Here is a 10,383-nt window from a genome sequence, read left to right as displayed (position 1 = left end):
CACGTGGACACACAAAGCACAGCGAGAATCCAGGCTACGGGATTCTCCAGTTTGTTTTGTCCTGAATTTCAAGAAAAAGAGAAATTAAATGTTTTAATATTTAAATAATATTTAAAATGTAAAATATTTTAGTGCAGATTATTTTAAACGCAGTCTTACAAAATATTTAATCGGCTAGTTTAGGCGACTATATTCAGATCACAAATTAACAGGCAAACGATGAAGACTCGGTGTCTAGATTTAGAAGCAAAACTCAGAGCTTCAGAGGCGATTTCCATGAAAGTGACTTTCCAATTTCACCAATAAATTTCTTGCATTTTGATGTGGAGGAGACACCAAGCTGAGAAGCGTGAGGAGCCAGGCTCCCAGGACGATGCGGTCCGTTAGCTGCCGTCCCGAGACCAGCAGCGCCGTGCAGCGAGCGCATGGCTGCTACTCAGCAAGGACACGGATTCCTCATAATCTCAGGCAGAAATTGTGTGTTTTCCATGGAACCATTCGTCATTTCTGTTAATCCCTTCTAGCCAGGAACTGGATTGCTCTGGCTTCATAAACTTGCCTGTAAAAAAGACACCGAAACCCCGCATTTCTCTGGCGAGCTAGTTGCCGACACCAGCTCAGGAAGAATTTCTCTGCTGCCTCTGCCTGTGAGCAGGCACAGGTATTTCTAGCAAGGTCAGCGCTGCTGTTTTGAAAAGGCATCACTCAGTGACCACGACCATTACTTTGTGCCACATTATGCCATGTAACAAAAACATTTACACTGAACTGCGTTTCCAAAAGGCTGCCGAGTCCGTGTGTGCTTACGATAACTCCCTGTCCTATGCATCAAGGTGTCAGCGCTGCCATTACCAGGTAATAGAAAGGACATAAGTCGGCCAGCAGCAGGAGCGTTGCGTTTATTCGTGCTGTAGACAAAGCAATATTCAACTGTGGCCAGATCTGTTCCTGAGAGATGAGGAGCTGAGCCTGCTGCCTCCGCCGGCGGCTGCGGTTGCATGGCGGTCCCTGTGGCAGCACGTAGATGACGCCATGAGCAGGCCTGCGTGAGCCATCCTGCACCCCCATCCCACCCCGATGGGCGTACGCACTCAACCTTGCAATTGCAGATGGGTTAGGATGGTTTGGTTTGTCTTCAGGGTTACCGCTTTGCTTCCAAGAAAGTAAGATTTAGGACACAACTGTCAATGAGTTACGCTTCGTGTAAGGCTTGAGGATGACTGGGGCAGCAAACTGTGGAGAATGGTTCAGTCTCATAAAACGATTTTAAGCCTCCCAGCATGGTGGCTGGGAAGCATCTCCATTTTCCAAACCAATAATGGAAGGGTCCTAAGCCTCTTCCATCTTATGTCGGTTGGTGACGGCCCCAAAAAGGCATCATCAGGCAACACTGCGTCTCTCCGCAACTCAGCGTAAGGTGTGGGAGAAACAGCAGTTGCAGAGGTTGTGCTGTGGCTCTGGGGGACTGCCTGGGCACCCCTTGATGGGCTCCTCTCCGAGATGTGCCTGGAGGTACCAGCCCAGCCCCGCGCACCACTGTGAACCAGCATGAGCCCTGCACCGGCCTGGTGAGAGGTGTCCACATAACATGTGAAACGGAGGGAACAGATGAAACTTCCTCAGAGCCACGGGGCAAGTTAACAGCAAGGCTAGTCACCGGCTGAAGCACGTACTGAGACCCGGCAACCTACACAGTAACCTGCATTGTGCCAATGAACTGCAACAAGCCTCTAAAAAACCCTTTTCATAAGAAAAACTGAAGCGATTGGACCTATTCTTCGATGTTTTTGAGATTTGAGTAGATTTCTGTGGAAGACTTTTTTTTTTTAACCATCAGAAAGCATTTTCTGATATTGGCATGAGTAGAGGCATCCCTGATGGAGATGTTTCCAGGTTCCTCAGTCATTGCCACGCCGTGCAGCAGTGACTGCCCCAAAAGCGCTCCGGCTGACACAGAGGGGCCCTCAAATCTTCCAGCCTTGCTGGGAAAGCAGAATTGGGACAGCACAAATGTGCTGGGTGGGGGGTGCTTCTCAGCCCCAAACTTGACCTGTAGATCCTTTGAACTGTGAACCCTGGCAGTGGCTGTTCACACATACCCGCAGCTCCATGGATTTGATGCGTGTTGGGCTGCTGTGCATGGTTAATGGGGGTGTCCAGCCCACTCAGCTGTACTAATGATAGCTTTGTTTGACTGCAATGCTTCTAAACAACCTTTTGGAGACAGCTGGTACCAAGGTGGAGTTTTACAACGCCTGCTTTGGCAGCGTATGGCTGCATTTCACAGGGTTTGATCGCCACAGCCCAAGGAATCCAGAATCATGTTTGCAGTGCATAACGAAGCTGGAGGATTGCTGCCGCGGGATGGGCACGCTAGGCCAGTGGTTTTCTCAGGATGCGGGCTCAGAAAATGTCTCCTGGTCTTAAAGTTGGTCTCATCCAAATATTTCCCGGATAGGTGCACGAGGCTAATACATGGGCACAGTTTTCTTAATTAATAAGAAGTTTGGTCAGCCCCCGCTGCCCCAGGCGAGCGGTCACGTTGCTGAGCCTCTCTTCCCGAGGGCTCGCCGGTGCCACGGAGCCAGGTGGGAAAGTCGAGGGGATGTGTTGGAGTAAGGAGATAAAACACCAGCAGGTTTGCATTCACCAGCAAATGCATGTAAGAGGGAAAAGTATAGTAAACAGGAGAGTGCAAGGGACTTTTTTTTTTTTTTCAAGTGAAAACCAGGAAGTTAAGAAACTCAGAAGATAAGAGCAAAGGAGGATGTCTAAGAAGAAACAGTTGATAACGTGCCGTGATAAAGAAACTGTTATTTCCAGAAAAACATGTTCAGCAAGCAGGAAATACAGAACAAAGTGGGGCAAATTATGTTCCAAAGATGCTAACAACCCTCGCCCCCCCCCCCCCCCCCACCCCCCAATATTTAAGAGTTCAGATCGTTCCAATGAGGCAACAGCTGACACAATCACTCATATCAACTTCCAGCATGAACATCACGATGCATGAAACACATGTAAAAACTAAAGTAGTAATGCAAACTAAAAGGCCTCACCTAGAACTTTGGCCTTAACCTAGGTAAAAGCAGCCTCTGAAAACATAAGCATGCAAAACCAAAACACTGTCTAAAATCCCCTCCATATGTCCAAAAGTTTGCTTGAGAGATTTTTTTATTATTAATATTTTTAATGGAGCACAGATTTAACTCCCCTCGGCATTAACAAGTCAGTTTGTTTCTTTAAATACCTATTTCCCTGGCTTCTGTTAAAATCGCTCGGTGTTGTCCTCGCTCACGATTAGGCAGCATTTGCTTTCCAGCAATGTAAATTACAAGACAGAAGCATGTCATTCTTACCAACGTAAATAATTTCACTCCAGTCGCTCCAAAAGCCTCTCGTACAACATATGTGATGATTAGCTCTTATCTGTATGGAGTACCTGTTGGTAACATCAATCCGTAATCTGAAGTCGTTTGAGGATATTTTCAATATCTGTTAGGAAAACAATATTGTACTCTTACAGATTACTTAAGACTAAACAACTCAGAAAACAAACTTTAATCATGTCTGTCTTTTTATTTTTTTAAAACTCCTTTACTAGCTTAACAGTGAGCATCTGGCCTTGCTTTTGAAGTAAGATCTCTATTTTTACAGGTGTATTTTCTCTCACCATACACCATTATTTCAAGGCAAATTATTGAAAGACGCCTCATTTTTTTAATTCTTCCTTAAGACACTTAATGCTAGATTTTCAGAATTGTCCATCCTCTACTGTTCCGAACCCAGACGCATACAACTGAATAACTCCAATTTTTGTCCTCCTCCTTTCCTAGGACTCTTGGGGATAGTTTGATGCAGACATAAATGACATCGAAGGAAAGAGGAGAAATACAAAAACTGATGAGACTTTGGCTTTGCTAAACCCTAGCCACAAACAGGACACAAGTTCCACCAAAAGTCCATAGTTCCAAAAACATTCTGATAGCAGAATTGATTTTAAATGTTTTAAAATTTATAACATATCCATGAATATGAAGACTCTTTCACCAGATTGCATAAAGGCAAATTCTAGCTACACAGGACAGCCAGCTCAGAGACAGGAACGCTATGGCGGGCATCAGAGAAGCAATTACCTGCTTGTTACCTGACTTCAAGTTGAAGAGGTAAAATTCGTATTCAAAACATTCTTTAGGGAAAGGAGAAATTGGCTTCTCCCATGTGGCCAGGAGATCATTTTGCTCTAAGAATACAGTGACATTTCTGGGAACATTCACTTTCTCTACAAAAAGAAAACTGTACTGGTAAGTTAATTATAGAGCAAAGTTTAAATACTAACAACTGGAGCACTTTATAGCCTGACAGTGTTTCCAAGTAGGACCTATAATCCTTGCATTTATTTCACATTTTGGACAGAAAAGGAATAAGTATATTGGAGAAAAAAGTTAAGGGAAAACAGTTTTTAAAAATCCACTTAAAAGTTTTGGAAACTTGATATGGGGGGGGGGGGGATTTATTAAATCATTTTTCACAAAAGCATGAAATTAATGATAGAACAGTTAGTTAGAAAAACTTCTTTTCAGGAAAAAAAAAACAGATGTAACCAGTAAAGTTACTGAAAATCGGAACAAATTCACAGGAATGGCTCAGCAGCTATTATGGGGATGATTTCTAAGAAGCAAGTATGTCAGCTGTTTCATTTGAGTGAAGCCATGGAAAAGGGAAAGGTAATGTTTACAAAAAAGTGAAAGGCGGGGAGCTAATGAAGGCAAAGAAATTATTTGGGTGGATGAAAGATGATAGACAGTTGTGGCTGATGCTACCATTTATTCATCAGTCTAATGCCTTTCTTTACAAGGAGATGGTTATCCTGACCACCGTGTGTCTTTTTCCTTTTAAAGAAAGGCTGCAAAGTAAAAGGTAGCAAAAAGTGTACTTGAAGGTATATTGACTAAATCAATAGAAAATGAATATTGGAAATAATGTTTTGGCTAGTAAACAGAATAACTAATTGTATTTTCTAGCTTTTTATTTTTGCCATTCTATGATATTAAAATCAAAGTTAGTTAGTTAAAACCATTCATTTCTGTCTTATAATCTCTTCCAATTTCATTAAAACGTCTGTGCAAATCCAGCACATACGTTCACCTGCATCAAGAACCATTCAATCCAGTAATATTCTCTCACAGACCTTTTGACAACCCTGCTACACATATTTTATTTTTTTTAAAAGGTATTTCTACTCACCAATGGCATTTTGGTTATACAACTGCTGGAAAGGTTTGATTGCAGCATACTTGCTAGACCCATTGATGTGTATTACAATGAGATTGTCAACCTCTTCAGGATCAATACGAGTCACTGAAAATCTGCACTCAGTATTCCTGTTCCACTCGTCCTTGATATACTCTTGGCATTCTTCAGTGTACGCCTCATACCTGAATTAAAATACTTGTGAGACAGGAGACAGGATGCTCTTAAGGAAATCCATTGCTGGCTAAAATGAGAGAAAACACCAACCTGTAAAATAGAAAGTACTTGGTATCTTCTGGTGCCCCTTGGCCGGGAAGCCAAGTGCAGTGGAGAGAAACGGTGCTAGAAATGGTGATGCGAGTAACACAGGACAAATTAGTGACGGATGTCTCTGGAGCACCTAGAGAGTCAAGGAATTAGAAAGCAGGAAGAAAACTCTTATTAGAAAAGTCGTAAGAAATTCATGTTGCTAAAACATTTTGATTACAGCCTTCGGTCCGTTATCTCTATGTCTATTGTATCCAATTCTTCTTCTTATCACACAGGTCTATCAGTTATGGATGGATGAAGACTCCCAAACAGTCTAAGTAAAGCTGTACCACACAGCACCATTACCTGTTTCATGTACACCTTGCAATTCAAGGCAAAATGATCTTTTAATAGCCTACAGTGTATGAAAGTAGGTTGTCTTAGCCTTAGCAAGGAATCTTTAGAACATTTTATGACACTTGTAAGACGCAGCTGGACAGGGTGCTGGGCCACCTTGTCTAGACCATGCTCTTGCCTAGAAAGGTTGGACCAGGTGATCCTTGAGGTGCCCTCCAACCTGGGATTCTATGATTCGATGTTTTGCACCTCCAGATTGTACTCCAGGCTCCACAGCAGTAGAGAAACACCTGGACTAAATCATTTTGTAAGATCAGCCTAGCAGTGTTTTTCAAATATTAAACCCATCACCTTTTGTCATCTAGTCTGCAGATGGGGGCAGAACACAAAATTCAGACGGCCCCTGCATTTCTTCTTACCTGGCAGAGGCGGGATTTTTTCCTTCACCCAGTCACTTGTCATCTGAAGGCCATTATGGAGGAGCAACGTCCGAATGTGTGCGGAGAAACCGTTGTGAAGTGCAGCTGTACGGATACTGTGAGTCTTCTTTGTATCATACTTGAAATTAAAAAAAAAAATAATCATCAAATAAGCATCACATGGGATGGAAGCCGAATTAAGGGACCTGCAAAGATATTGATGTGAATTAATGTAATGCCTCCCTGGCATTAATGTGAATTAAGAGAGCTGACTTGACTGGGGAGCAATATCACTTAAAACCAGGATCCAGCTTCCCGCCAGAATGAACGCTGCAGAGCCTGCCAATTCCCAGGCCAACCCTTGTCCCAGCGGAGCTGCAGCCATGAGCACAGCTGGAAGGGAACCTCTCCAGTGCTCAAAGGATATGTTGATGATGTAAAAGTGATTCAATTTGCCAATCGTTCAAGAGATGTATCGCACCTACAGCACCCTGCTTTGGTGCAATATATTTAACTCAACAGGCATTTAATCATCTTAGGATAATGGGCTTCTCTTTTTTTCTTACCTCTTCAGGCACAGGGCTTAGGATTTTCACATCATATCTAACAGTGTAGTTTTTTTGTTCCTGATTAGGGTTTGGTTTCCAGTGTAAAAGTACTTGTGCTAATGCAGAGACCGTAAGGGTGAAGTTAACAGGTGGGAAAACCTGAACTGTAAGGGAGAAAACAAGAATATTCACAACATAGTAATCCAGTGAATTGTTTAGAGCAATAGCTGTTTACAAGCAATACATGCAAATAATTTCATTTCAATATTATATTCTCTCAACAGCTTCTTACATTTCTGATATTTGAAAAATATCTTTAAAGAACAACCAAAACTTCACCAAATAAGAGTTTACTTAAAACTTAGCTTAAAAAATGAATTCTTAGAACAGTTTCAACTTGAAAATCACAGTGATATATTACATTTGCCTTGTTAATTAGGTTCAGGTTTTTCAGCTTGATCCTCACAGCCAAATAGACACTGGGCATCTGCACTGAAACGGGGTTGATCAAGCGATCCACCGTGCGACCAATTCTCACCCACATAAGCTTGCGGAAGAGCATAACGTGGGGGCTTTCTAAGAGCAGGCTGACGGCCACAAGAAGTTGTATGTGAGAGAAGAAACAAAATGATGAACAGAGGAATTAAGCACAAATGGAAGAAAACATAGAAGGATGGGAATGATAATTTAAAACGACAGGGCAAGAGGGATTCCTGGAGCTCATATGGAAATGAAGAAGATCTCATGCTGGGGGAAAACGTTAGCATATAAATAGCAAGGCAGTGAAATAATCAATCTACTCCCCTCCATTTCTAGAGTTCTTCAGAGCCTGCCCTCCCTGAATTGCCATCTCCAAGGCAGTTGAGGGACATTGGTCCCCACTTCTCTTCTCCCATGATTTCAGCCTTTGATGCCCACTAGTTCAGTTTTCAAGCCTGTACTTTGCATTGGGAAAACTGCCTCATAAAGGCTCAGAAAACCCCAACACGAACCACCCTGAACTGCTTCCCTTAAAATGTTCCTTGTTGAGACGCCCACAAAAGCCGTCCCCATTAAGGCTGTTGATACGCCAGGATTATGCCAGCGATGCTTTGTGTCGCCATGTGTCTGCAGCTAACTTTGTTCCTGGAAGTAAAATTGCTGTCTGGAATAATGCCTTTGTGCTGGCTGGATCAAATCATTGAATGAACCAGGCCAGGAACTACTGTCCAGCCCAGAGGGCAAGCGGCGTGGTGCAAGTTGTGTCTATGTGGCTCATGGTTCCTCCCTCTTAAACCAAACCAGTCCTCAGGCACTGGCTGGGAGCAATCTAAGATGGGGTACAACTGTCCCAGGAAGCATGTTAACACAGCATGGTCATCTGTGGTTCTGGACTCATGGTCTGCCATGGACTGGTTTGTTCAGGTGTAGAATAGCGCGTTTGACCAAGACGTAGAGGGGCCTTGGTCACCCACTGGTACTAGAACGACACACCGGTCGAAGGAAAACGCCTTACCTCCTGCAGCGTGAGGTACGCTTCGCTGAACCAAGTTCGTCGTCCAAAGGAGGATCAGAAAAACTCTCATCATGCTGGGCATAATCTTTCGATGGTGAATGAGAATGGCCATGTATCAGCATACGGGCCGAGTCACCTTTTTGCAAAGGCCGATCGCTAAAAATGAACACAATCCCAAGTGTTAAGCCCACAAACTGTGGAGACTGGTGCATCCATATGACCATAGGAATGAAACTGCCACCTTGCAGGGGAGAGACTCTTCTCCTTTCCTTGCAGGAAAATGCATCTTGTCATCGCTACATCTTACGTAAGTACCACCAACCACATTTAATTTTGCTCCCTTTGCTTTTGCCAGCCCTCTTTGAAAAAGCTAGGGGTTTCAAACACTACAGTGCGTGGATGTGCAGAGCAGCAGTCAGACTCAGGAGCATCTCTCCACAGAGAGGAGCGAGTCAGGCTGAGGTGTGCTGGCTTTCAGTAGTGTCTCGTTTACTCCAAGAACAGAAATAACCATATTTTTAGCTGTCACTGTATATAAAATAGCTACTTACTGGAATTACTTTCCAGTTTCTATTTCAATAGAGCTCGCTAAAGAAGCAGTCTCAGTGCTCACCTCAAGGCTAATTCTCCAGTGTTAATTCTTGGGTGGAAGAGAAACTATTTTGTTTGTTTCTAATTTAAATGAGCGACTATTTTTAATGCTTAAAACCAGCAAGTTCTTATGCTTCCTACAGATTGTTTCATGAAGTACTGGGAGAAAAAAAAATCTGTGCGTAATCATTCATATATAACCTAATATAAACAACATGGAAATACAGAACAGCAGCTTTCCAAAATGTTCTTAGCAAAGAGAAATATGCCCTCCCAGCCCAATCACACGACTTCCCTGGGGCACTACAGCAATTGCTTGTATGGAAAACATAATATTTTCAGATGGTAATGAGCAGAGAAAGCATCTTTAACCCATCAGTTTTCCCTCAACCTCCAATAAATAACCCAGGGACTGGAAGCGCGCCAATTGATCACAGTTGGAGTGCTTCTGCTATACAGTAACTATTTTTCAAAATGGTGTATGAATGCTGATTTCATTAAAATGACACATAATCTACAATGCAGCATGTTTCTTAATGCCCAAGTCCACTCATTGCCTATATTCATATTTTGTATGTATCTACTATTCTGCTAGCCGCAATGCGCGTGAGGCTGATCGAGCCTCTGGAATTTGCTAACGGATTATTCCTGGGGAGTCAGGATTTGCTTTTACGTGGCCTGGGTTGTTGAAAGGCAGTTTGGTTCTTCCAAAATGTCTGTGAATCACAAACCGTCAGGTAATTACTATTCACACCGTACATTTATGGCTACACATCGCCTCCGAGACTGTGTCCTGTTGCATTACCATTCCTGCAAAGTCTGCTCGTTTGGATTTTCTCACTTGGATGCCATACAGACCCCTGCTTTACAGGATTTTGTTATTCTGGAGGGCATTATGTGGACTGAACACAAGTTTACAATGGCACCTGATCTCTGCCACACCTATCCTGCATTATCTGATAAAAATGAATTAAAAAACTGGCTAGAACATGATGCATATTTCCAATGTGCTTTTGTACAAAAGACTGGCATCAGGCTTTCTTTCCTGCTGCAAAAAAACATCGTACAGCTCATTTACCTGACGAGACTACTAAATACGCTAGTAACTATTTTTTTCTCTATTTAAAAGTAAAAATTCATCAACTTCAAGCCCCTGGAAATAAATAGCCTGGCTCCTTGTTTCCATGCCAGCAATAACCCCGGTACAACTCTGCCAGGAACGCACCTCTGACCGGCGCAGATGCCTGGGCACGTGCTTTTACGGGTGCGTGTACACCTGCGTTCCTACCAACATCACCCACCACGTTCACCGCAGCTCTCCCGCCGACCACCTACAACCAAAAGCAGCAGCTAAGAAGCAGTTTTAAGTAGCTTAAGCTCTTGTAATGTGAACCAGGTACCTCGGTGAGCAAGACACGAGAACCCACCGCAGGGCATTCCCCCCCCCCCACTCCCGGCAAACCCTTATCACGCA

At 43.3% G+C, this 10,383-nt stretch overlaps 1 protein-coding gene across 2 annotated transcripts in view; it reads right to left on the bottom strand.

The window, feature by feature from the left end:
* Nucleotides 1-10,383, bottom strand: part of IL5RA (interleukin 5 receptor subunit alpha) — a 19,469-nt gene that overhangs the window by 7,277 nt on the left and 1,809 nt on the right. Inside the window, exons 2-9 of one of the 2 annotated variants that reach the window (XM_035901416.1) lie at nucleotides 8,319-8,474; nucleotides 6,842-6,987; nucleotides 6,276-6,414; nucleotides 5,518-5,650; nucleotides 5,245-5,435; nucleotides 4,134-4,279; nucleotides 3,357-3,492; nucleotides 1-61 (exon numbers count right to left, since the gene is read on the bottom strand). The exon at nucleotides 1-61 is cut by the window's left edge and continues 36 nt beyond it. In XM_035901416.1, coding sequence (XP_035757309.1) covers nucleotides 1-61; nucleotides 3,357-3,492; nucleotides 4,134-4,279; nucleotides 5,245-5,435; nucleotides 5,518-5,650; nucleotides 6,276-6,414; nucleotides 6,842-6,987; nucleotides 8,319-8,430 — 1,064 coding nt within the window. In that variant the 5' untranslated portion in view covers nucleotides 8,431-8,474. Of the gene's footprint in view, nucleotides 62-3,293; nucleotides 3,493-4,133; nucleotides 4,280-5,244; nucleotides 5,436-5,517; nucleotides 5,651-6,275; nucleotides 6,415-6,841; nucleotides 6,988-8,318; nucleotides 8,475-10,383 lie in introns of those variants that run through there. The other variant, XM_035901415.1, reaches the window with a different exon arrangement.

This window comes from Egretta garzetta, unplaced genomic scaffold, assembly GCF_000687185.1.
Source record: "Egretta garzetta isolate BGI_Z169 unplaced genomic scaffold, ASM68718v1 scaffold228, whole genome shotgun sequence".
In the NCBI taxonomy this organism is placed as follows: domain Eukaryota; kingdom Metazoa; phylum Chordata; class Aves; order Pelecaniformes; family Ardeidae; genus Egretta; species Egretta garzetta.
This window is presented reverse-complemented; position numbering and strand designations above follow the sequence as displayed.